The following is a 25,148-nucleotide window of genomic DNA, read 5'->3' as shown; positions in this document are numbered from 1 at the left end:
TCAGGCCCCTCACCCACACTCCTGTCCCTCAGCCATTCCTTCCCAGGGATTCCCCTCCTCCTGCTGCCATTGCAGCACTGATAGGGAGGTGCCCAAGCTGGCACTGACCACTCTGGCCAGAGATATGAGCTGGGAAAGAAAGAAGCATTTGCATGGGAAATCAGGTGTCTGGATCATGTGGAAGAGCCCAGATGGTTCAGAGCTCCCCTGAGGATGAGGCTGAGGTCAGTGTCTCCCTGGCAGGGGCACCTGTGCAGCAGTGGGTGCCTCATGTGGGTGCTCTGCTGGTAGTGCTGGCTCCTGAGGGCCTTGGAAAGCACAGCACAGGCTTGGAAAAGAGCATGTCAGCCTGGGCATGGGGAACACAGCTCCTCTGGCACAGCCAGGTGGGGCATGGCCTCAAGATTCCCAGGAAAGCTCTTGGTGGCAGGCAAGGTCCCACTCCAGAAAGAGGTACACAACCCCAGCAAAGCCCAGACCCAGAGGGACCCAGATGCTTCAGCTGCTCCTCCAGATGAGAAAGAAAAGGTGGTGGCCTCTGAGGGAAGGAGCAGGGGCTTGCCTGTCCTGCAGACCAGGTTGCTCTGCCCACCAGAGACCAGGCTTGGTTTTGCAGGAGTTCTGCCTCCTTTTGGCCATGCTCCTTTAAGAGAAGCTTTTTCCAGAAGGGGCAAAGCCCCAATACCACCCCAAAATCCCTTTATTTGGGGCTGTTACCACTTCCTGGTCAAATTCCTGCAGTCAAGGGCTGCCCAGCCCACCTTATTAAGGTTCTCAGCTTCTCCATCCCACACAAGTGCCGTTCCCATGCTGTGATCCCCCATGGGACCAGATTTCCCCCACCCAGGGGTACCAGGCCCAACAGGAGCACCACTGTGGCAAGAGCTGTCTGCCTGGGATTGCAGAACTGGACTGTAGTGCCAGGTCTTCCCATTCCAACCATGAGGCTGCTCCCAAAGACACCATTTCCAGCACAAAGTCATCCCAAGAAATCGATGGCAAATACACCATGCTTTTGGAAGTGTGGCAGAGACCAGGCAGACCTGGGCACACCCTGCAGCCAGGCAGGACAGCAGCTCTGGGTGAGTTACATGTCCCCTTCAGCTCAGAGCAGCTGAAGATAGGGCACAGACTGCTTGGAACACCGGATCATTTAGGTTGGAAAAACACCTCCAAGACCATCAAGTTCAGCCATTAATGCCAGGCTGTTTTTTGCAGGGGCACAGTCTGAGTGGAGACTCTGCAGCTGGGAGAAGGCACAGGGACTAATTGACTTTATTTATTAGCAAGTTGAAGGCAGGAATCACACCCTGCCCACCCACTGGAGTCCCAAGTAGGTCCCTTGCAGACCACAGAGGGCTGAGCACCCTGGTGGACCTGTGCAAGCAGGAAGCCCTGTGGAACTGTGGAGTCCCTCACAGGGACAGAGGGCAGTCACCAGGGGATAGCTTTCCCTTCCCAGTTGAGCAGAGTCCCACTGTGTTTCTCAGAAAGGATTGGCAGCACAGCCAACAACCCCCGCACACTCGTGTCCACTGTCAGGTCAGCCTGCAGAGGGAAAAATGAGACACCACCATCATTCCAGGCCATCCAGCAGCACCCACTTGGCTCACGTGCAGTGACAGCAAGGCTCCTTCCACCCAGAGTGAGCAGAGAGCCACGGGAGCTGGGACAAATCCACTGTGTGGGAGGATGGTTGGGTATCTGCACTGCTGGCTTGGATGGAGGTGGCTTGGGCTGGGAAGCCAGCCACAGGTTTAACCAAACAGGAGGAGATCCCTGCTGCAAATGAGATGCTTTCTGCAGCCTTCTCAAAACTCCAGTGCTGTAGGGACCACCCCCACTGCAAAACATGGATCCTGCAGGATGAGTGGAAACCTCATGGACCTGCAGTTCTTCAAGGAATGGGGCACAGGATGGGATGGTGCTGCTCCTCTTCTCACTGCTCTGTTGGATTCAGGTTCTCTGCATATCTTTCAGGCTGCCCAAAGCCCCCTTTTTCCCCCCTGAACAAGCAGCCTGATATGTGCTGATGCTATTTCCCAGAAAACCCAGTATCCACATGTTCTGCAGGGGCCAACACAGACATGGAAACTTGGAGCCCAAGAGGCAGCTCATTTTCACATGGATCCTCCCTCCAGAGAGCCATCTTGGCCACTTGGGCCAACTCCTGTGCAGGTTTGTAGCCTTGGGTGCCACCCACAGGTTCCCTGTTGACCTGCTTGGCCAGAACTCACCTCCTGGGTGCCCATATCTGTTTTCACCCAGCCAGGGTGCAGTGCCACACACAGGATCCCAGCTTGCTTGTAGGTCAGAGCCTGGCACATGGTCAGCATGTTGAGGGCAGCCTGGGTGAGGAAGCAAGCATCATCCATGGGCAGGAAAAAGCTCCATGAACCACGTTCCCTACCCATTGCTGCCTCTTGGTTAGGGAGAAAAAGCAATGCCAGGTCTTCAAGAGACAGTGTGTGTCTCCCCTGGGTGGGCATGGAGATGCCCTGAGAGCTTGGGAACTCCCTCCATGTCTCCATCCCAGGTGTTTCCCTGAGATCCAGCCTGGCAAGGGCAGCTCTGGAGCCAGGGCAGGTCACAACTCTCCATACCTTGCTGCAGCGGTAGGAGATGACAGGGTGGAAGAAGGAATCAGATGTTTTCTTGATGGACCCTAAGATGGTGGAGATGTTGATGATGGCTGCCTTGCTGCAACTCAGGCCCTTTTCTTTGCTGTCCTGGGCAGCCTTCTTCAGCAGAGGCAGGAAGGCCTGGGAGAAACAGGGAGAAACAACCTGTGCCCCAAGCCAGTCCCACTTACAGCAACTGCATCCCAGGAAGGGTGAGGAAGAACAGCAGGATGTCAGGAGAGCCCAGGTGTTCCTGCAGTGGCCCTGCCTGCTCCCAATTAGACTTGCACAATTCAGAGAGGCTGCAGAAGGCTTAGGCTTGAAGAGCAACCCCAGCACTCCCTTGCTCAGCCCTGAGAAATTTGGCAAAGCCCTCCAAGATTTCCGTTGTGACCATGGACAGCCCGGGACACCCTCAAGTTCATCCCCAGAGCTCTACCCGTACCTGGGCCATCAGCATTGGCCCCACTGCATTGGTCTTGTACGTCCTGACCATGTCCTCAGCATCGACAGTCTCCAGTGAGGCTGTGGGCGTGTAGATGCCGGCGTTGTTTATCAGCAGGTTCAGCCCCATCCCGTTCAGCTTCCCCTCCACCACCTTCGCCGCCTCGGTGATCGCCGAGGGGTTTTCCACATCTGCAGTGGGAGAGAACAGCCTGAGAGGCACAGGGAGAGGAGGGAGGGGAGGAGCGGAGGAAATGTGCGCATTCTGACCGTGCGGCCCTTCCCTCCGTGGGCAGCAGATGGTGCTGTGAAACCAGCTCCAGCTCATCCCATCATCCCAGCACAGCCTCCTCTGCCGGCAGCAGAAGTGTCCCGCCAGGAAAAGCCCACCGAGGGGGCAAACCGCTGCTGTGACTCCCGTGCTGCGTCTGTTCCCAGCAGCCACCGTCTCCAAAGTCTACGTCTGAGCAATTTCTGGAGAACCCGGGGCAGCCTCCGGGGGGACAATCCCCAGGGGAAATGTGCTGGGACCTGCTGTGGGATGGCTCTGCAAGGTCCTTCTGCTCCTGCTCAAGCTCTGGGCTAATCTTACAGCATTTCCACAGGAACTGCCTTCCTCCCAGGGCCCTCCTGGTCTTGCCTAGGACTTGGGATCAAAGCAGAGCAAGGATGTGGTCACTCAGCTGGGGGAGCCAGCGGGCTGCCCAGGATGGGTCTCAAAACATTCTGGTCCTGTGGCCATGGAGCAAGGAGGCTCCAGGGAATGAGGTACTGAGGCTGAGACAAGTCTGGAGAAACTGAGCTTTTGGCAGCAGGACTTGAAGAAGCTCTGAAGGTGTGAATTCCCATGTACAGCCTGAAGGGAGGGAGGAAGGGAGGGAGAAATGGGGCACTGCATTGCTGGCAGTCACAAATTTCCCAGCTCAGAGGCAGAGCACACGTACCCAGCTTTACAAGAACCAGGTTTGGGTGTTTGGATGCCAGATCTCTCAGCTCCTACAAAAAGAGACAGGGAAACAATCAGCACGAGGCAAAGGCTGCCAAGCATCATGCTGGGGTGGCAGCAGTGGCCCACCCTGAGGGAAACACCTCCCAGGGGTTACTCAGTGCCTGTGAACAGCTGGGCTGGGGACCAGCCTTGGCTCTCAGGCTTCTCCCAGGCTCCACAAGGCAACAGGCTGGTGCTCAGGGCATGACACGGCCACGACTGCAAGATGCTGGGGTCACTTTCCCAGAGTCATCCACAGCCCAGCCAGAGCCACAGAAATTATGGGAGCAAGCTGTGAAGGGCCAGTTTATCAGGGAAATTGTGAACTGGCTGGGGATACAGCCAGAAGTGTCTCCCAGGGGCTGCTGGAAATGAGGTGGAAGAGGAACACCTGTGAGTGCCAATATCAGATTTGACCTGTGAGGAAATCACATCTGGGTAGGCCAGACCCAGATCCACTCACTCTGGTCTTTATTAATGATTAGTGAATGTAACCACTTTGCACATTTTTATTGGTTGTTTTCACCTCACGGGACATAAAAGCTGAAGTCTCAGGAGGAGGACTGTAAATCATTCAGGTGACCTTACAGCTGGGAATAACTCTTGATAAAGCATGTAAACAGCAGCCAGTGATCCACTAGCATGGATCTTAACAGAACCTGTGTCTACTTATCTCTGTACCTCCCTGTACCTTTGCCTGGTTCTGCTTCAGGGATCCCCTGGTTTATCAAGATAACAGAAATAAATTTACTCTTTGTGTTTTAGCCATCGATTGTCCTGCCTGCCTGTGCCAACTCACATAGTGGAGCATTCAGAAGCTCTTCTCAGCAAGGAAACTTTCTAGTTACAGTTCCTAGCAGCTCTTTGCTCTGAGTCTCATTTAAACTATAAACTACAGTTTACATATAAACTATGGCGGGCTTCAGACAGCAGTTTAATGTACCCCAAAGGATTGTTTTTAGAACTAAAAACCTCTTCCAAACATGCCCACAGGAGAAATACAAATTGGTGGTTTCTTTTGAGAAGAAGATGGAGCAGGAAATCTGCTGGCACCAGCTGTGGTTCACTATCCCTTATCTCTGGGCTCCCTCAGCAGACCCCATATTCCCACATTAGCCCTGGGAAATCATGTAAAATCCATTAATTTGTTTGTGGTGGCCAACAGGTATTTCTCCTCCTGTTTTTCCCAACTGCCTGCCTCAAGAGCTTCATACCATCCCAGCAGGAGCTGCCTCCACCCCAACACCTGGTCCAGGCACAAAAGAGCAGAAATGACATGGCCTCTGCTGTCCATGTCCTGTGGTCACGACATCAGCAGCACCCTGACAAGACCACTCTCACCCCACCACAGCTGGACAAGGCTTAGGGAAGCACCCCCTGGCTGGGAGAGTTGCATGAGGTCCACCTTGTAGGAAAACTGGCTCCAGTCCAGCCCTGAAAAAAGTCCCTGGTCTCATCGCTGCCCTGCAAGAGTCCTGCAAGTTGTGGGGAGGAAGAATGGGGCAAAAATAAACGACCTGGCCTGTGTTTGACCCAGACAGCTTGGGCACCAGCCACAGCAGGAGCCGGGCACCCGCGGGTTGGCAGCAGGGTGAGCTCTCACTGTGCCAGGACTACTCCTGACATGGAATAATACACACTTGCAAGAAGATGCAACAAACAAATCAGCTGGAGCCAGGATCTACCAGAGGGCAAGTTTCTCCCTAGTAGTATTTCAGTGGGACACAGCAAGCAGAGGAAGACAAGCTGGATGTAAAGAGAGCTGGAAGAACAGGGAAGTGTGGTGATTCCCTGCACAAGCAACCTGTGTGAGTCTCCCATTTTAGCAAAGTGGAAAGCAGGGACAGCGGGATCCCACGGCTCCACTGGCCACCACCTTTGGAAACCCCACGTTCAGAACCTCCAGATTTTGCAGAGAGCAGCGTGACCCAGCAGAACCGGCCCGAGCGGCATCGCTGCCGCTCGCAGCCCTCAGCCAGCCCCGCTCGGCCCGTGCCCGCAGCCCTCAGCTCTCAGCCCTCAGCCAGCCCCGCTCGGCCCGTGCCCGCAGCCCCTCAGCCCTCAGCCCGCCCCGCTCGGCCCGTGCCCGCAGCCCCTCAGCCCTCAGCCAGCCCCGCTCGGCCCGTGCCCGCAGCCCTCAGCCAGCCCCGCTCGGCCCGTGCCCGCAGCCCCTCAGCCCTCAGCCAGCCCCGCTCGGCCCGTGCCCGCAGCCCTCAGCCAGCCCCGCTCGGCCCGTGCCCGCAGCCCCTCAGCCCGCAGCCAGCCCCGCTCGGCCCGTGCCCGCGGCGCAAGGGCGCAGCCTTGGCACGCGAGGGCGGGTTCGGGCACGGCCCGGAACAGCCCAGCGGCGCAGCCTCAAGGGTGACACAGCCGATTCTTCGCCGGCTGCACTTGAGGTGACTTTCACACGGGGCAGGGCACGGTGCGGACAGCAGAGCTCCGAGCCAGCAGCGAGCCCTTCAGGCCGGTGACAGGCGCCGAGCGTGCGACCGCCGCCCCCCCGGCCCGCACTGACCTGTGCCCGCGGCCCCTCGGGGTCCCGGCAGGTGGCGAAGATCCAGGCCGGGGGTCGCGGCGAGCCCAGCAGCTGCTTCACCAGCTCCAGGCCGATGCCGCGGTTGGAGCCGGTCAGCAGCACCGTGCGCGCCGCCGCCATCGCCGCCCGCGGCCCGGCCTGGCCCGGCCTGGCGCCGCCTCCCGACCCCGCGGGCAGCACCGGGCAGCGCCGACCCCGCGGGGGAAAGCCTGAGGGGGCGGGATTGTGTCTGTTTGTCCGTGTGTGTGTCTGTGTGTCTGTTTGCCTGCCCGCCCAATGTTCAGTGCCAACACCACAACCGCGTCCCAGCCCTGCGTCCTGAGGGGAGGAGCAGGGGTCTCGGAGCGGGCCGGGGGCGCTGAGGGGACTCTTGGCAAGGGTGGTGGTGAGGGAGGAGGTTTGTAACAGGTCTGCCGTGGTGTCTGCAGCACCTTTAGCATACTAATCTTCACCACAGATAAGAGTAAAAACAAACCCAACCCAAACTAAACCCGTTTAGCGTGAGAAAGTACTAGCCCCTTTGCAAGCTGTTTTTATTGCCTGCCTGCCGGGGTCGGCTGTTACTTGTCTCTGCCCCAGCACGGGAAAAAGTGGTTCTGGGCAGGCCGCGCTCTCGAAGAAGGAGTCTGGACTCTTGCTTTTCGGTCTTCAGTTGAGTTTATTGTTTCTTATCTACAAAGTTTTTCTGTCTGTCCAGCCGAGGTCTGATCAGCAAGACAGCCAAGGGCACTCTCCCCCACCCACGGGGCGGTTGTCTCTTTTATAGTGAAAACTACGTATTAGATATTTACCTTTAATTTCCAATACTTTCTGCCCTTGTTGGCAAGTGCACTTTCTCTATGGACCAATCCACACATGCCAACATCATCCTGGACATGGATGCCAAGGAGAAGAAAGAAGAAGGACAGGGCACGCCCAAATTCCTCCATCTTAGAACCCTTGACCCCTATGTACAGAATTTCAAACCCCCCTGTACAACATACAAAACCCCCCTGTACAGTGCTCTAAATTTTTTTCCTTCACCCTGTGATTGCTACTACTATGCTACTTAAACTTTTGTGGCCTGTAATTCTTTGTATAAGGTTGGCAATTTGCTCTATGAATTAAGATTGAATTTTCAGATGTCTTTGGCTTCCTGCCAGGGTCTCCGAGCCCCTGCCAGGGCTTTGAGACATCCAGGGCATCCAGAGAGATGCTCTGGGTTCCAACACCTGCCCTGAAATGCGCATGATTTGTCTCTTTCCCTGACCATCAGATGCAATGAATCTGGTAAACAAATGGATCCACGAGGATGCTCTGAGGCTGTAGCATCCCTCCCATAGAGATGGGCTGAGAGAGTTGTGGTTGTTCAGCCTGGAGATGAGAAGTTCTGTGGAGCCTTTAGAGCCCCTTCCAGCGCCTCAAGGGACTCAGAGCTGGAGATGGACTTTGGACAAGGGGAATGGCTTCAAACTCACAGAGGGCAGGGTTAGATTGGGTGTTTGGAAGAAATTCTTCTGTGGGAGAGTGGTGAGGCCCTTCCATAGGCTGTCCAGAGAAGCTGTGGCTGCCCCATCCCTGGAAATGCTCAAGGCCGGGTTGGACAGGGCTTGGAGCAGCCTGAAGGTGTCCCTGCTCATGGCAGAGGGGTTGAATGAGATGGTCTTCATGGTTCCTTACCACCAAAATGCTTCTGTGATTTAGGCAGTTGGGGCTTGCAGGTGTTTTGAGGGATGTTTTCTCCTTTTTGTTGCTGAGTATCAGGTACCTGGTTGAACAGCTGCACCAAAGGGGTAGTGTAGAGTAAAGCAAGGAAAAGGTTTACTGGCATTTAGGGATGGGAAAACAGGGCTGGAGGGAAGAGGGAGAACAGAAAAGAGATAATCAGCATCAGCTGAAGGACGGTATCTGGAGGGTGTCTGCATTTACCAGCCCTGCTGCCAGCCTGGAGGTGGGTGTTATTGTTTTATTTTTAGCTGTAATATGGACAGCCAGATACCCATTAAAATCCCATTACAGTGAGCACACAACTGGGATCTCAACAGTGAAGTAATGACTGAGCAACTCTGATGTATGTAAGAGTTGTTATTTGTATTGCTTATTTTCATCCTTGTTTGACAAACACCACGCAAGACATCTCTGATACTCATAAATACATCAGAAACTAAATGTTTATATCAGTTGGGTGATAGCATCAGGTGATTTGTGCTAACTCTATCCTGTTCCATGGTGGTTCAAGTACATGAGAGCCTCTGCTCACCAGTTTACTTCAGGATATTAAAATGCTTTTAGACTTTTCTTTTACAGAAGTTGGAATTTAATAAAAATAAATGTTTGATTATATTACTAAATAGTAAGGAAAAAAAAAACCCCTTCCTTTTAGCAGATATTTGGATTAAAGGTCCCATTCTCCTTTTCCTGCCTCCTTCTGTGCTCAGGCCATTAATTCAGTGACTTCTCAGCAGAAGTGCTGCTCTGTCTATGGCAAAGTTTAGCAAATAATGACCAAGGGGTACCAACACTCAGGGTGAACCACAGCCAGGGTTTGGCCACCTGTTCCACACAGATCCTGCACGCTGCAGGCAAATTACACTGATGAATTCTTCCCCAAAAGTGCTTGTTTGAAAAAGCCTTGGAGACAGGGATCCCCAGCGATCTCCTGTGCAGAAACAGTTGAAGTGCAGCCACAGCTGAGGGCAGAAGGAGCCTGTTCTGAATGCTAATGTGAGCAGTGAAAGAAAGGCAGCTCCAAGTATCAGTAACTGAGTACTTTCCGGGCAGGTGTGGGCATTGCTTGACAGCTTTTTTGCCTCTGTTCCCCATGAATGAAATAGAGGATTATCCATTCTTTGAAAACCTTGTTAGTTAAGTGTTGGGAGGCTTCCAGCAGGTAATAATGAAAAATGCAATCCAAAAGAACACCAACAAATACTAATGAAACAAAAAAGCCCCAAGGCTTACCCGAGTGCTCTAGTTTCACTACAACAGGCATTGGGAGACTCGTGCTGCTTGGTAAAGCACAAGACTGGTATTGGTGAATTTTGGAGAATTTGGGGGTATGAATTATAGAATCCTAGAGTGTTTTGGGTTGAATGGAACCTTAAAGATCACCTCGTTCCATCCCCTCTGCCATGGACAGGGACATTTTCCACTAGACCTCCCTATGAATATGAAGAAGTATTTGAGTTCACTTAGCTAAAAATCAAAACTAGTAATTCCTGTTATCAGCTCATTGATGCTGTAATTTGGTTGAGTTTCTGCACTGTAAGGAACATGTGGGCACATGTCCTTTGCACTGAGCTGATGGATTCTTCATAAGTGCTGCTTTAAGTTACTGGATTAAAAAAAAAAATGCAGCTAGAGGAAGAGGGGGAAATATCTTAATTAAAGAAAAAATGGTAAGTAGGTTTTTTTTTCCCCTTCCTTTTTATAAATATGGTTTGAAACCAGAATGAACAACTATGGTAAGTTTAAATTTCTGCTGATAAAATACTAATGCAGCCCATTTTACTCTAGCAGTGTCCACAGCTACTTACTATGCATTTTTGGTTTCACAGACTGTATTTTTTCTGCTCAGCTGTGTGGGCAATGAGTCACATCATTTAGGGTGGCATTGCATTGGAGTGGCATAGTGCTCAGCTTTTAACTTCTTTACAGGGAGTAAATTTTCCATAGTCCTTTAAATGCTTTTTAATTTAAAGATTATACTCACTCTTTCCTGCTTAAATATCTTTCCTTAATAAGACTTAATGATTCTTTCCAACTGGATTCCTAAATTAACATCTGCATTATCATGTATCTATTCCTAAACTTTACTGTGTCTCCTTTTCTCACTTCAATACTCAGATGTCAAACCAAGGCAGTCACAAGCTGATCATTTAGCCTGTGCCTTAGTGTTCCTGAGAGGGAGCATATCTGCCATGTGTGACAGCTTGTTCTCAGCCATCCCCATCACTAAATCTAATAGTGGGAAAGAAAATTCGTCTTGTTTGGTGGTTCTGAGGTCCTCTTCATGGCACTGTGCTGAAGCATGGAGGATAACCCAGCCACCTGTCCTTAGAGGATGGGAGAAAAGAAGGTCAGTGAGGATCTGTGCTGTCCCCATGGGTCCTGGCAAAGCAGTTCTGTCCCTGTGCTGCCAGCCCTGCTGCACCCAGGTAGCTGAGGCATCTTGGCTGCTGTCACAATGGGAATATCCCCAAAAGGTGTTTCTGAGCCCAGTGTGGGGCCCCAGGCTGGCACAAGGTCGAAACACAGTGGCCCAAGGGAGATTGCACGGACAGTGTGAGCATTTTAAATCCTCAGTCATAGAATCACAGAATGGTTTGGGTTGTGTGGAACCTTAAAGACTGTCTTGTTCCAACCCTGCCATGGGCAGGGACACCTTCCACTAGACCAGGTTGCTCAGAGACCCCAACCTAGCCTTGAACACTTACAGGGATGGGGCAGCCAGTTTCTCTGTGTAATCTCTTCTGGGCCTTCCCACCCTCACAGGGAAGAATTTCTTCCAAATACCCAGTCTAACCCTGCCCTCTTGTCAGTGTGAAGCCGTTCCTCTTGTTCTGTCACTCTATGCCCTTGTCCAAAATCCCTCTCCAGCTCTGATACAATGCAGGTGTAACCTGGACGAGTCTGCTTGGAAAACAGCAAAGCTATGACAAAGGTGCCATGGGACGTTCACTTGGGAGCTGCAGGTAAGCTCAGGCTCTTGCCCCCAGGCCCTGCATCCTTTCACAATGGGGTGTCACTACTCATAGAATCATATTGTGGAATCACAGAATGGTTTCTGTTGGAAGAGACCTTACACATTACGTTGTTCCAACCCTCCTGCCATGGGTTGCCAACCCCCACCAGATCACTAATCCTCTTCAGCCCAAAAGAAAACTAATCAGGGAGGGTGGGTACTGCCCAGCTTCAGTTACAGTGCTGGGTTGGCCTCACCCCACCTCTCCCGTGGGCCGCTCACTTATCACCATCTATTGATTCTTTAGCAAATGACTAATAGGTGATGACAGACCTGAATGCATTGCGGAGCAATGGACAAAAAAAAAAAGAAAAAAAATCGGCTTGATAAATAGCAGCGAGTTTGTTTCTTATTTATAGTAGATTAAATGTACTAAAACTAATTGTGCCACACCCCTGTTCCCCTGGCAGACAGAGAAAAGCATGTTTCTCCATGTTTCTGTCAGAAGCATTGTCATTGTGCAATCACCTCCTTGACTGAGGGCACGCTTGAGTCTCCAGCAACTGAGAGTGGAAGAGGTGTGACTGCCTCTTGGAAAACTGGCTCCATGTCTTCCCAGTGTGGTGATGTGAAAATAATCCATGGGTAAAATGTGCAGCAGCCTGGGGGTCATGGGAGAAGAGCTACAGTGCCCCTGAGCTTGGTGTTTGTGAGGCTGCACCTTGAATCCTCTGTTCAGTTTAGGGCCACTCACAGCAAGAAAGATTAACGTGCTGGAGTTTGTCCAGAGAGGATCAACAGAGCTGGGGAAGGTCTGAAGCACAAGTCTGATGAAACAGCACAAGTTACAGGATGAAACAGCCTCAGGTTGTGCCAAGGGATGTTTCAATTGGATATTAGGAAAAATTTATTCACAGAAAGGACTTTCAAGCACTGGTACACAGACTGCCCAGGAACGTGGTGGTGTCACCATCCCAGTAGTGTTTAAAAAAATGCATGGTTGTGGCACTTGGGGACATGGTTTAGTGGTGGAATTGGCATTGTTAGTCTAATTGTTGAAATCAATGATCTTAGAGGCCTTTTCCAACCTAAATGATTTCATAATTCTGAGGACTTTAATGCTCAGCTTAAGATTTAGGCCATGCAAGAACATTTCAGAGCAAAGGAAACATCTGAATTCCTTCTTAGGAGCTGGACCAAGATCCTTTCCAGAGGCATGGGGACAGCAGCAGCCCTTGTGATGAGACTGGGCTGCAAGGCAGTGAGGTTGGTTTCTTTCTCCTCTGCCTCTTTGTGCCAGGCTGGGCTTAGACTCCTGGTGAAGCAGTGCTTGTTTAAACTCTAATAATCAATAATGCAGTGTGTGGCCCCAGAGCAAAGTCAACATGACAAAATTACAGCTCCAAAACAGTGGAAGGCTACACAAATGAGGTGACACGGCAAAAAGAGTTTCAAACTGGCTGTGGGTGATGGCCTTATCCTCCACGTAGAGGAAGAAAACCATGGAAGTCTATTTGGAGGATTTGAGCTCTGGTGCGTCTGTTGGCAAGTATAGTTGAGGTCTGTAGTCCTTGAAAAAGAAATACTGAAATGATCTATGGAGCCTGAATTCCAGGCCAGCCATGTGGGAGATCCTCAGTGAGAAATCAGTCTGACACTGAAAGGCCCAAAGTTTTATACTGCTGGTAAGTGGTAGGAATTCACAAGGGAAAAGAAGTGTCTCAACCCAATATGAAAAATTCAAAAAGTAGACAGAAGTCCAATTAACCAAGGAAACAAAGTAGAAAAAAAATTGCATGGAACTTAAGAAGAGGCTCAGACTTGGCAGAGAGAAGATGTGGGATCGGCTCACCATAGAAGCTGCCAGTGTGCACCTTCCCAAATGGGTTTGGGGAGGGTGCCCTGTGCAGGTGGCCCCAGGTCAGAGCAGGAAAGGACCCGCTTATCTCCCAGTGTCTGCCAGCTGAGCCCCAGAACACAGGCTGGAGTGGGCAGGAGGACATCAGCTGCTGCCAGAGCATGAAGACACACTTGTCATTGCCACTGGGAGGTAGCTGTTCTGCTTAACGCTGCTGCCAAGATATCCTGGGGCAGAAGGTGACATGAGCAGTGTTGTCTCCATTGCTGCCCAGCAGCCTATGCAATGACTCTGGGACTCAATGTAGGAGGACAAGGGGTTGGCAAGAGGTTTCTGGGGGTGGGTCTTCACCTACAGTGGGGCAGGAGTGCATGGTGTACTTACACACCTGATCCAGCCTTGCAAACCTGTAATGCATCACGTGAGGTACTGGACAGCACTGGGCTTCACTGGCAGTACCACAGAACAGTCAGTACCTCATGGCAATAGGTGAGGTGGAGAATAGGCTTTGAGCAGGACATTTTCTTTGCAGGTAAATGTCCCAGGTGCCTGAGTCCTCTGTGGCTCTGAACAAAGGGCCAGCTCAACTTAGGACAGCATCCCAAAGGATGGGGGGGATGACCTGCATCATGGTGCTGTGCCAGCCATGCTGGTTCCCACCCTTCTGTCAGGAGACCACGCTGGGTTTGGTCTCCCATTCCACAGGTCTTTGGCTACACAATGAGGAGAGGTTATTGCCTTGGAAGAGGCAGGAGCGAGGCAGAGAACATTTGCTCAGGGTCACCTGAGGCTCAGCTTGGTATAATGTGCAAAGACCATCAAGCCCACAGGATTCTTGTGTCAAGCCCACCTGAGCCGTGGAGCTTCCCACATCAACCCACATGCTGCTCCCTCCGTCTTCACCCACAAGACCCCCACCTGGCTTATGGCATCAGGTTACCCAAGGAATGCATACTTTTCCTGGAAAAACCAAGTGGTTTTTGCTGTTAGGTAGCTGGGATTGGTCCCCAGCCAGAACGTATGTCCTGGAGCTCAAAGAGCTGGAGCAGTTGCTCCTCCCAGAGAGAAGCCACATTAGTGCAAGCTGTGAGTGAGTGGGGTGGGACACGCTACAAGGAAATATTGGAGAGCAGAGCAAACAGTGAGAGCTGGAGCAGAGGAGGACAAGCAGCATGGCAGGGCTCCACGTCCGCTCCGTGCTGGTGACTGGGGCCAACCGAGGCATCGGCCTGGGGCTCGTCCAGCATTTCCTGAGGATGCCAAACCCACCTCAGTGGATCTTTGCAGGCTGTCGGGACCCCAAGGGACAGCGAGCACAGGTGAGGCTGGGCAAGAGGCAGTGACTGTGCTGGGGGATGGCAGCTCTTGGTGTCAGGGGAGATTGGAACAGGATGGTGTTTGCAAGAGGCTGGAGCTTCAGCTGGGCACCTGGGGCCCAGGGCAGCTGGGCTGAGACAACGTGGGAGCAGTTGTGCATGGGATGTGTGGAGGGGACAGGGATACATGGTGTGTGCAGGAGTTGTGGAGTGTTCCCCCTGTATCATGATCAGAGCAGCTGGAGCAGGATGCTGGGCACTTGGTGGTGCAGGGATGGAGCTGGAGGGACACAGGGGACTTTGGCTGGCTTAGCAGGGTGAGCCTTGGAAAAGCTGTTCCATCGGGTTGGTACCAATGTTGTGACCCCTCTTGCAGGAGCTACAGAATTTGGCCTCCAAACATCCCAGGCTGGTCATTATCGCTCTCGGTAGGTTCTCTCTCACGCCAGTTCCTCTGGCGAGTGCTTGGGCACTCATCACAGACCTAGGAGCTGCACACAGGAGACAGCCTTTGGGGGGCACTTCCTTTGGGGGAAACAGGGGATTCCAAACCACCACAGGGTCACTGAGCTCCAGTTTATCGCCCCTGCAGAAGTCACCGACCCCGCCAGCATCAAGGCAGCTGCAGCCAAGGTTGGGGAGCACCTGGGGGGCTCTGGACTCAACCTCCTCATCAACAACGCTGGAATGGTCAAGCCTAAGATGCTTGAAGCTGAAACATCGGAGGATATGACTGAGACTTACACCACCAACACAGTTGGCCCCCTGCTGATGGGCCAGGTGAGTCCCCAGCACTACAGCACAGCACCAGAAGGATCCCTTCCCATGTCCTCAAAGTGGACATTATAGAGGGAGTGAAGGGCCAGTGGGAGGGGCTCCTGTCAGTGCTCTGGTGCCCTGATGGTCTCTCAGTTGATGAGAAACTCAGGGAACCATGGGCTAGAGCTCAAGAGCTGGAGCCAGCCTGGCTGGGGCACTGGGAAAGAGGAGGGAGGATGCCCCCCCAGTGCTGGTGTGCATGTTGCCCAATGTGGAAGAAGCTTCTCCCCTGCCTTGTGCCGTGTCCATGTGTGCTCCCTTCACCTCTGTCTCCTCGCAGGCATTTCTGCCCTTGCTGAAGAAGGCTGCCCAGGGGAGCCCAGGCTCAGGGCTGAGCTGCAGCAAGGCTGCCATCGTCAACATGTCCAGCATTGCAGGCTCCATTGCTTCCTCCTTTGGTTGGGAGATGATGCAAGACACCTCGTACCGCTGCAGCAAGGTGCTGTCACACCTTTGCTTTCCCTGCCCAGCTGCAGGTCCCCTTGCAGCCCCCCTTCCCCTCCCACCACCATCCCTGCCTTGTCTCCCCACAGGCTGCTCTGAACATGCTGAGCAAGTGCCAGTCCCTGGCCTACAAGGAGCACGGCATCCTCTGCGTCGCTCTCCACCCTGGCTGGGTGCAAACTGACATGGGCAGCTTTGATGGACACACGGTAGGAACTCCCCTGGGGAGGGTCCATCAGAGCTCCTGTGCTGATTTTGCAAGGGTGGGAGTTGCTATCCTGAGCCCCTGCCCATGGCTTCCCTGCCTGCCCAATCCCTGCTGGGGCAGCTCCCCCCGTTCTGGTCCTGGCTGCTGGGTGTCCCCATCCCCTCAGTTCCCTGCTTGGCCCCTCTGTCCTGGTTGTTCAGGTTTTCAGCTTTCCCCTTTGCCCTGGAGTGCCTGGTTCCTCCAGCCCTGGCTGGACCAGGGCCTCAGGCACAGCACTGTTCCTCCCTGTGTCCCACAGCCCCCTGTGACCGTGGATGACAGCGTGCAAGGGATGCTGAAGGTCCTCTCCTCCCTCTCTGAGAAGGACACCGGTGCCTTCCTGGACTGGGAAGGGAAGGTTGTGCCCTGGTGAGACACCACTTCAGGATCCTGGCACCAAGAGGTCCCTTTGGCACTGCTCCCACCTCCCCCACATCCTCAATAAACTCCTGCTGAGACCCCCAGCTCTGTTGTGCAGTGCCAGATCATGGAGCAGCCCTTTGCAGATATCCCACTGCTCCACTGGGGATTGGTGGTGCCCACAGCTGCCCCAACCCATGGCTGTCACTGGCACCCCCATGAGTGACAGCCAGCAGGTCCCATGGCACTGTGACTGCCCTCTGCAGATCTCCCCTCCAGGAGGCACTGGAGGGGAGACTGGTTATGGAGATTCAGTGTGGAGACAGAGCAGAGAGGCATCAGCTGCCAGAGTTTACAGAGGTGGAGGATGCAGGGGAACCACAGGTGGGTTGGGGAAGGAGACAGGAGTTTCTTCCCAAGCCCTTCTCATCTTGAAGCTCCACAGCCAAACACCTCATCCCAATGTCCTTGGAAGCCCCGAAGAAGCACAGCCCTGCCAGCAGAACCCGAGGAGTGGGTGGGCAGGGGAGGAGACATTTCCCAGGCTGGAGAGGAGACACTTCCTTGCAACAAAATGTCTGTGGAGGTGGGAAATGGGACTCAGTCCTGGGACAAAGCACCTGAACCACCCTCCTGGAAGGCTCAGTCCCAGCTGCTGCTGTTTCTCTGCTTCCACCTGGGATAACCAGGCAGGGGGTGGGTGGCTGGGGCAGGGGGTGACCCATGGGCTCCCTCCCCTCCAGGGGCACCATGCCTGGGGCAGCATGTCCAGCACCTCCCCTGGCAGCTCCCCTTGCTGGCCCAGTACGGGTACATGGGGGCCTCTGGCACGCGGAGGCACAGCCCGATGGAGCCCAGTTTGGAGGAGATGTTGATGACGTGCAGCAGCCCTGCTGCAGCTCACACCCTCCTTGCCCTGGCTGCCTGCTCCAGGAGTGGCAGAAATTCCTGCTGCAAGGACACAGATGCTGCATGAAGATGTGGCAGCCTGCAGTTTGTGTCTTTGCCTTGCTGGAGTGCAAGGCCAGCAGCTGGTGATGTGCTGGCCAGGCAGGTGCCCATCCTTCTGCCAGGAGACTGGATCCTCTGAGTGTGCTTCCATCCATGGGAACCTAGTTTCACTTGACAGTCAGGAAATGGGCCTTGGCTCGGAGGAGGCCAGCTCAAGGCTGAGAGTGTCAGCTCGTGGCCACATGAGGAATGTCCTGGCCCAGGGGACTGGATCAGGGGGATGAGATCAGCCTGTTCCCAGTCTTGTGTGGGTCTGATGCAGAAAGCCCTTCTTGGGAAGGTGGCAAGTCCATGTGAGCCCTGGAGCTTCCCTCATCCCTTCCACATGCTGCTCCTTCCCTCCTCACCCACAACATCCTCTCCTGGCTTATGGCACCAGGTTTCCCAAGGACAGCAGAATTTGCCTGAAACTGCCAAGGGTTTTTGCCCTTTGGAAACAAGGACTGGCTCCCAGCTGGGATCAATGGCCTGGAGTTTGAAGGGCAGGTGCAGTTGCTCCTCCTGGATCCAAGGATTGGTGTATAACCTGAGTGGGTGGAGTGTCTGTAGAAAAAGCTAAAAGGAAATATTAGAGAGCAGAGCAAACAGTGAGAGCTGGAGCAGAGGAGGACAAGCAGCATGGCAGGGCTCCACGTCCGCTCCGTGCTGGTGACTGGGGCCAACCGAGGCATCGGCCTGGGGCTCGTCCAGCATTTCCTGAGGATGCCAAACCCACCTCAGTGGATCTTTGCAGGCTGTCGGGACCCCAAGGGACAGCGAGCACAGGTGAGGCTGGGCGAGAGGCAGTGGCTGTGCTGGGGGATGGCAGCTCTTGGTGTCAGGGGAGATTGGAACAGGGATGGTGCTTGCAAGTGTCTGGAGCTTCAGTCAGGCACCTTGAGGACAGGGCAGCTGGGCTGAGACCACGTGGGAGCAGTTGTGCGTGGGTTGCATGGAGGGAGCAGTGACACTTGGGCACGGAGTCCTCCCCATCCATTGGGTTCCAGGCAGCTGGAGCATAATGCAGCTCCACGGTAGTGCAGGGATGGAGCCAGAGCAATGAGGGCTCAGCCTGGGAAAGGCTGATCCTCTGCACAGCCCCTGCAGCCTCCCCATGCCTACACTGTGCCCTCTGTTTCAGGAGTTACAGAATTTGGCCTCCAAGCACCCCAACATCATCATCATCCCGCTCGGTAGGTGCCCCGAGGTGCGGGTCCTTTGCCCCAGCTCCTCTGGCGAGTGCCCAGGCTGGGCACACCCTGGGAGCTGGGAGGGAGCTGTGCCAGGGGGCTGGTCCCTCAGGGCCATTGGGCACTGCCACCTCTGGGGGAACAGAGGGGACTCCAGCAAGGGGACACAGGCTCTGACCTCCCCTGTGCCGGCTCTGCAGAAGTCGCCGACCCCTCCAGCATCAAGGCAGCTGCAGCCAAGGTTGGGGAGCACCTGGGGGGCTCTGGGCTCAACCTCCTCATCAACAACGCTGGAATTTTGAAACCAAAATCCATTGATAATGAGATGCTGCAGGACATGACTGAGACTTACACCACCAACACGGTGGGACCCCTGCTGATGGGCCAGGTGAGTCCCCAGCACTACAGCACAGCTCAAAGTGGACATTATAGAGGGAGTGAAAGGCCAGTGGGAGGGACTCCTGTCAGTGCTCTGGTGCCCTGATGGGCTCTCAGTTGATGAGAAGCTCGTGGAGCCATGGGCTGGAGCTCAGGAGCTGGAGCCTGGCAGGGAAGAGGAGGGAGGATGCCCCCCCAGTGCTGGTGTGAATGTTGCCCAGTGTGGAAGAAGCTTCTCCCCTGCTCTGTGCCGTGTCCATGTGTGCTCCTGTCCCCTCTGTCTCCTCGCAGGTGTTTCTGCCCTTGCTGAAGAAGGCTGCCCAGGGGAGCCCAGGCTCAGGGCTGAGCTGCAGCAAGGCTGCCATCGTCAACATGTCCAGCATTGGCGGCTCCATCGCTTCTTCCTCTGTTGGTTGGGAGTTGTTACCAGGTGTCTCCTACCGCTGCAGCAAGGTGCTGTCACACGTGCTGGGGACAAATTCACTTCCCCTGCCCTGCCCAGCTGCAGGTCCCCTTGCAGCCCCCCTTCCCCTCCCACCACCATCCCTGCCTTGTCTCCCCACAGGCTGCTCTGAACATGCTGAGCAAGTGCCAGTCCCTGGCCTACAAGGAGCACGGCATCCTCTGCGTCGCTCTCCACCCTGGCTGGGTGCAAACTGACATGGGCAGCTTTGATGGACACACGGTAGGAACTCCCCTGGGGAGGGTCCATCTGAGCTCCTGTGCTGATTTTGCAAGGGTGGGAGTTGCTATCCTGAGCCCCTGCTCATGGCTTCCCTGCCTGCCCAATCCCTGCTGGGGCAGCTCCCCCTGTCCTGGTCCTTCATGCTGGGTGTCCCCATCCCCTCAGTTCCCTGCTTGGCCCCTCTGTCCTGGTTGTTCAGGTTTTCAGCTTTCCCCTTTGCCCTGGAGTACCTGGTTCCTCCAGCCCCGGCTGGACCAGGGATTCAGGCACAGAACTGTTCCTCCCTGTGTCCCACAGCCCCCTGTGACCGTGGATGACAGCGTGCAAGGGATGCTGAAGGTCCTCTCCTCCCTCTCTGAGAAGGACACCGGCGGCTATTTGGATTGGGAAGGGAACGTCATCCCCTGGTGAGACACCACTTCAGGATCCTGGCACCAAGAGGTCCCTTTGGCACTGCTCCCACCTCCCCCACATCCTCAATAAACTCCTGCTGAGACCCCCAGCTCTGTTGTGCAGTGCCAGCTCGTGGAGCAGCCCTTTGCAGATATCCCACTGCTCCACTGGGGATTGGTGGTGCCCACAGCTGCCCCAACCCATGGCTGTCACTGGCATCCCCATGAGTGACAGCCAGCAGGTCCCATGGCACTGTGACTGCCCTCTGGGGAAGCTGGAGCAGGGTCCCTCTGCTGAGAGGAGAGAGATCCTCTGAGCCCCTGCAGGACTGGCTTTCCCCTGCCCAGGCTGAGCTGCCTGAGGGGCTGGGGGTCACAGGAGCCAGCTGCCCTCTCCCCTCAGCTGGGGGATATCTGGTCACAGGTGGGACTGAGGGACACACAGAGCTTGGGCAGAGCACTGGGATCCTGCCCCGGGCTCAGACTGGGGCTTTGAGACTGGGCGTGGAGACAGAACAGAGAGGCATCAGCTGCCAGAGTTTACCGAGGTGAGGGGTACAGAGGGAACACAGGTCGGTTAGGGAAGGAGACAGAAGTTGCTTCCCAAGCCCTTCTCATCTTGAAGCTCCACAGTCAAACATCTCATCCCCATGTCCTTGGAAGCCCAGAAGAGGCAGAGCCCTGCCAGCAGAACCCGGCGAATGTGTGGGCAAGGGAGGAGACATTTCCTAGCCACAAAATGTCTGTGGAGGTGAGAAATGGGACCCAGTCCTGGGACAAAGCACCTGAACCACCCTCCTGGAAGGCTCAGTCCCAGCTGCTGCTGTTTCTCTGCTTCCACCTGGGATAACCAGGCAGGGGGTGGGTGGCCGGGGCAGGGGGTGACCCATGGGCTCCCTCCCCTCCAGGGGCACCATGCCTGGGGCAGCATGTCCAGCACCTCCCCTGGCACCTCACCTTGCTGGCCCGGTACGGGTACATGGGGGCCTCTGGCACGCGGAGGCACAGCCCGATGGAGCCCAGTTTGGAGGAGATGTTGATGACGTGCAGCAGCCCTGCTGCAGCTCACACCCTCCTTGCCCTGGCTGCCTGCTCCAGGAGTGGCAGAAATTCCTGCTGCAAGGACACAGATGCTGCATGAAGATGTGGCAGCCTGCAGTTTGTGTCTTTGTCTTGCTGGAGTGCAAGGCCAGCAGCTGGTGATGTGCTGGCCAGGCAGGTGCCCATCCTTCTGCCAGGAGACTGGATCCTCTGGGTGCGCTTCATTCCATGGGAGCCTTGTTTCACTTGACAAACAGGGATTGGGCCTTGGCTCGGAGGAGGCCAGCTGAAGGCTGAGAGTGTCAGCTCGTGGCCACATGAGGAATGTTCTGGCCCAGGGGTCTGTGGCAGGGGGATGAGATCAGCCTGTTCCCAGTCTTGTGTGGGTCTGATGCAGAAAGCCCTTCTTGGGAAGGTGGCAAGTCCATGTGAGCCCTGGAGCTTCCCTCATCCCTTCCACATGCTGCTCCTTCCCTCCTCACCCACAAAATCCTCTCCTGGCTTATGGCACCAGGTTTCCCAATGACAGCAGAATTTGCCTGAAACCACCAAGGGTTTTTGCCCTTTGGAAACAAGGACTGGCTCCCAGCCAGGATCAATGGCCTGGAGTTTGAAGGGCAGGTGCAGTTGCTCCTCCTGGATAAAAGGGTTGGTGCAAACCCTGAGTGGGTGGAGTGTCTGTGGAAAAAGCTAAAAGGAAATATTAGAGAGCAGAGCAAACAGTGAGAGCTGGAGCAGAGGAGGACAAGCAGCATGGCAGGGCTCCACGTCCGCTCCGTGCTGGTGACTGGGGCCAACCGAGGCATCGGCCTGGGGCTCGTCCAGCATTTCCTGAGGATGCCAAACCCACCTCAGTGGATCTTTGCAGGCTGTCGGGACCCCAAGGGACAGCGAGCACAGGTGAGACTGGGCGAGAGGCAGTGGCTGTGCTGGGGGATGGCAGCTCTTGGTGTCAGGGGAGATTGGAACAGGATGGTGTTTGCAAGTGTCTGGAGCTTCAGTCAGGCACCTTGAGGACAGGGCAGCTGGGCTGAGACCACGTGGGAGCAGTTGTGCATGGGATGTGTGGAGGGAGTAGTGATACTTGGGCACGGAGTCCTCCCCATCCATTGGGTTCCAGGCAGCTGGAGCATAGTGCAGCTCCACGGTAGTGCAGGGATGGAGCCAGAGCAATGAGGGCTCAGCCTGGGAAAGGCTGAGCCTCTGCACAGCCCCTGCAGCCTCCCCATGCCTGCACTGTGCCCTCTGTTTCAGGAGTTACAGAATTTGGCCTCCAAGCACCCCAACATCATCATCATCCCGCTCGGTAGGTGCCCCGAGGTGCGGGTCCTTTGCCCCAGCTCCTCTGGCGAGTGCCCAGGCTGGGCACACCCTGGGAGCTGGGAGGGAGCTGTGCCAGGGGGCTGGTCCCTCAGGGCCATCGGGCACTGCCACCTCTGGGGGAACAGGGGACTCCAGCAAGGGGACACAGGCTCTGACCTCCCCTGTGCCGGCTCTGCAGAAGTCGCCGACCCCGCCAGCATCAAGGCAGCTGCAGCCAAGGTTGGGGAGCACCTGGGGGGCTCTGGACTCAACCTCCTCATCAACAACGCTGGAATTTTGAAACCAAAATCCATTAATAATGAGAATCTGCAGGACATGACTGAGACTTACACCACCAACACGGTGGGACCCCTGCTGATGGGCCAGGTGAGTCCCCAGCACTACAGCACAGCTCAAAGTGGACATTATAGAGGGAGTGAAGGGCCAGTGGGAGGGGCTCCTGTCAGTGCTCTGGTGCCCTGATGGGCTCTCAGTTGATGAGAAGCTCAGGGAGCCATGGACTGGAGCTCAGGAGCTGGAGCCAGCCTGGCTGGGGCACTGGGAAAGAGGAGGGAGGATGCCCCCCCAGTGCTGGTGTGCATGTTGCCCAGTGTGGAAGGAGCTTCTCCCCTGCCTTGTGCCGTGTCCATGTGTGCTCCTGTCCCCTCTGTCTCCTCGCAGGCATTTCTGCCCTTGCTGAAGAAGGCTGCCCAGGGGAGCCCAGGCTCAGGGCTGAGCTGCAGCAAGGCTGCCATCGTCAACATGTCCAGCATTGGCGGCTCCATCACTTCTTGCTTTGGTTGGGAGTTGTTACCAGGTGTCTCCTACCGCTGCAGCAAGGTGCTGTCACACCTTTGCTTTCCCTGCCCAGCTGCAGGTCCCCTTGCAGCCCCCCTTCCCCTCCCACCACCATCCCTGCCTTGTCTCCCCACAGGCTGCTCTGAACATGCTGAGCAAGTGCCAGTCCCTGGCCTACAAGGAGCACGGCATCCTCTGCGTCGCTCTCCACCCTGGCTGGGTGCAAACTGACATGGGCAGCTCTGCCGGACACACGGTAGGAACTCCCCTGGGGAGGGTCCATCAGAGCTCCTGTGCTGATTTTGCAAGGGTGGGAGTTGCTATCCTGAGCCCCTGCCCATGGCTTCCCTGCCTGCCCAATCCCTGCTGGGGCAGCTCCCCCTGTCCTGGTCCTGACTGCTGGGTGTCCCCATCCCCTCAGTTCTCATCTCAATCCCTCCCACTGGGGTTTTCAGCTTTCCCTTTGCCCTGGAGAAGTTCTTTTCCCTGGCTCCAGCTGCTCCAGGGCCCTCAGCCAGGCCTTGGGCATGGGCTGCATTTCCCCCTCTGCCCCACAGCCCCCTGTGACCGTGGATGACAGCGTGCAAGGGATGCTGAAGGTCCTCTCCTCCCTCTCTGAGAAGGACACCGGTGCCTTCCTGGACTGGGAAGGGAAGGTTGTGCCCTGGTGAGACACCACTTCAGGATCCTGGCACCAAGAGGTCCCTTTGGCACTGCTCCCACCTCCCCCACATCCTCAATAAACTCCTGCTGAGACCCCCAGCTCTGTTGTGCAGTGCCAGATCATGGGGTGGCCCTTTGCAGATATCCCACTGCTCCACTGGGGATTGGTGGTGCCCACAGCTGCCCCAACCCATGGCTGTCACTGGCATCCCCATGAGTGACAGCCAGCAGGTCCCATGGCACTGTGACTGCCCTCTGCAGACCTCCCCTCCAGGAGGCACTGGAGGGGAGACTGGTTATGGAGATTCAGTGTGGAGACAGAGCAGAGAGACATCAGCTGCCAGAGTTTACAGAGGTGGAGGATGCAGGGGGACCACAGGTGGGTTGGGGAAGGAGACAGGAGTTTCTTCCCAAGCCCTTCTCATCTTGAAGCTCCACAGCCAAACACCTCATCCCCATGTCCTTGGAAACCCAGAAGAAGCACAGCCCTGCCAGCACAACCTGAGGAGTAGGTGGGCAGGGGAGGAGACATTTCCCAGGCTGGAGAGGAGACACTTCCTAGGCAGAAAATGTCTGAGGAGATGAGAAATGGGAGACAGTTCTGGGACAAAGCACCTGAAAGACCCTCCTGGAAGGCTCAGTCCCAGCTGCTGCTGTCCCAGTCTCTGTGCTTCCACCTGGGATAACCAGGCAGGGGGTGGGTGGCTGGGGCAGGGGGTGACCCATGGGCTCCCTCCCCTCCAGGGGCACCGTTCCTGGGGCAGCATCTCCAGCACCTCCCCTGGCACCTCCCCTTGCTGGCCCGGTACGGGTACATGGGGGCCTCTGGCATGCGGAGGCACAGCCCGATGGAGCCCAGTTTGGAGGAGATGTTGATGACGTGCAGCAGCCCTGCTGCAGCTCACACCCTCCTTGCCCTGGCTGCCTGCTCCAGGAGTGGCAGAAATTCCTGCTGCAAGGACACAGATGCTGCATGAAGATGTGGCAGCCTGCAGTTTGTGTCTTTGCCTTGCTGGAGTGCAAGGCCAGCAGCTGGTGATGTGCTGGCCAGGCAGGTGCCCATCCTTCTGCCAGGAGACTGGATCCTCTGGGTGTGCTTCCATCCATGGGAGCCTTGTTTCACTTGACAGTCAGGAAATGGGCCTTGGCTCGGAGGAGGCCAGCTCAAGGCTGAGAGTGTCAGCTCGTGGCCACATGAGGAATGTCCTGGCCCAGGGGTCTGTGGCAGGGGGATGAGATCAGCCTGTTCCCAGTCTTGTGTGGGTCTGATGCAGAAAGCCCTTCTTGGGAAGGTGGCAAGTCCATGTGAGCCCTGGAGCTTCCCTCATCCCTTCCACATGCTGCTCCTTCCCTCCTCATGCACAACATCCTCTCCTGGCTTATGGCACCAGGTTTCCCAATGACAGCAGAATT

The 25,148-nt window shown here is 55.4% G+C and overlaps 3 protein-coding genes across 5 annotated transcripts; 2 read left to right on the top strand and 1 right to left on the bottom strand.

Moving 5' to 3' along the window:
• Positions 1-1,257: 1,257 nt before the first annotated feature.
• LOC135279481 (C-signal-like) lies at positions 1,258-6,857 on the bottom strand. 2 transcript variants are annotated; one of them, XM_064386910.1, is made up of 6 exons: positions 6,569-6,857; positions 4,010-4,061; positions 3,067-3,257; positions 2,604-2,762; positions 2,238-2,348; positions 1,258-1,548 (listed from the first exon to the last, which is right to left on the bottom strand). In XM_064386910.1, exons 1-6 carry the CDS (start codon positions 6,707-6,709, stop codon positions 1,435-1,437), a joined length of 768 nt encoding a protein of 255 aa, XP_064242980.1. In that variant the 5' UTR covers positions 6,710-6,857; the 3' UTR covers positions 1,258-1,434. The 2 variants fall into 2 exon arrangements, with proteins under 2 accessions (XP_064242980.1, XP_064242981.1); XM_064386911.1 differs by lacking the exon at positions 6,569-6,857 and adding an exon at positions 4,853-4,911.
• Positions 6,858-6,974: 117 nt separating this feature from the next.
• LOC135279420 (C-signal-like) lies at positions 6,975-23,834 on the top strand. Of its 2 annotated transcripts, none has more exons than XM_064386814.1 (6): positions 6,975-14,429; positions 14,803-14,854; positions 15,019-15,206; positions 15,526-15,684; positions 15,779-15,898; positions 16,196-16,400. In XM_064386814.1, the coding sequence occupies exons 1-6, from the start codon at positions 14,283-14,285 to the stop codon at positions 16,307-16,309; spliced, it is 780 nt and encodes a 259-aa protein (XP_064242884.1). In that variant the 5' UTR covers positions 6,975-14,282; the 3' UTR covers positions 16,310-16,400. The 2 variants fall into 2 exon arrangements, with proteins under 2 accessions (XP_064242884.1, XP_064242883.1); XM_064386813.1 differs by lacking the exons at positions 6,975-14,429; positions 14,803-14,854; positions 15,019-15,206; ... (1 more) ...; positions 15,779-15,898; positions 16,196-16,400 and adding exons at positions 21,402-21,872; positions 22,227-22,278; positions 22,474-22,661; ... (1 more) ...; positions 23,209-23,328; positions 23,630-23,834.
• On the top strand, positions 17,502-20,041 carry LOC135279311 (C-signal-like). Its single transcript, XM_064386605.1, has 6 exons — positions 17,502-18,072; positions 18,428-18,479; positions 18,677-18,864; positions 19,146-19,307; positions 19,420-19,539; positions 19,837-20,041. The coding sequence occupies exons 1-6, from the start codon at positions 17,926-17,928 to the stop codon at positions 19,948-19,950; spliced, it is 783 nt and encodes a 260-aa protein (XP_064242675.1). The 5' UTR covers positions 17,502-17,925; the 3' UTR covers positions 19,951-20,041.
• Positions 23,835-25,148: the final 1,314 nt, after the last annotated feature.

This window comes from Passer domesticus, chromosome 12 (genome assembly GCF_036417665.1).
Source record: "Passer domesticus isolate bPasDom1 chromosome 12, bPasDom1.hap1, whole genome shotgun sequence".
NCBI lineage: Eukaryota > Metazoa > Chordata > Aves > Passeriformes > Passeridae > Passer > Passer domesticus.
Note: the sequence above shows the minus strand (reverse complement) of the source record. Positions and strands in the feature narration are given on the sequence as shown.

Coding starts and splice junctions, on each gene's coding strand:
- LOC135279481 (XM_064386910.1), bottom strand. CDS start 6,709: ATGGCGGCGGCGCGCACGGTGCTGCTGACCGGCTCCAACCGCGGCATC. Junction 2,763..3,066: donor GGCCAATGCTGATGGCCCAG/GTACGGGTAGAG, acceptor TGTTTCTCCCAG/GCCTTCCTGCCTCTGCTGAA. Junction 1,549..2,237: donor CAGATATGGGCACCCAGGAG/GTGAGTTCTGGC, acceptor TTCCCTCTGCAG/GCTGACCTGACAGTGGACAC.
- LOC135279311 (XM_064386605.1), top strand. CDS start 17,926: ATGGCAGGGCTCCACGTCCGCTCCGTGCTGGTGACTGGGGCCAACCGA. Junction 18,073..18,427: donor CCAAGGGACAGCGAGCACAG/GTGAGGCTGGGC, acceptor CCTCTGTTTCAG/GAGTTACAGAATTTGGCCTC. Junction 18,865..19,145: donor GACCCCTGCTGATGGGCCAG/GTGAGTCCCCAG, acceptor GTCTCCTCGCAG/GTGTTTCTGCCCTTGCTGAA.
- LOC135279420 (XM_064386813.1), top strand. CDS start 21,726: ATGGCAGGGCTCCACGTCCGCTCCGTGCTGGTGACTGGGGCCAACCGA. Junction 21,873..22,226: donor CCAAGGGACAGCGAGCACAG/GTGAGACTGGGC, acceptor CCTCTGTTTCAG/GAGTTACAGAATTTGGCCTC. Junction 22,279..22,473: donor CATCATCATCATCCCGCTCG/GTAGGTGCCCCG, acceptor CCGGCTCTGCAG/AAGTCGCCGACCCCGCCAGC.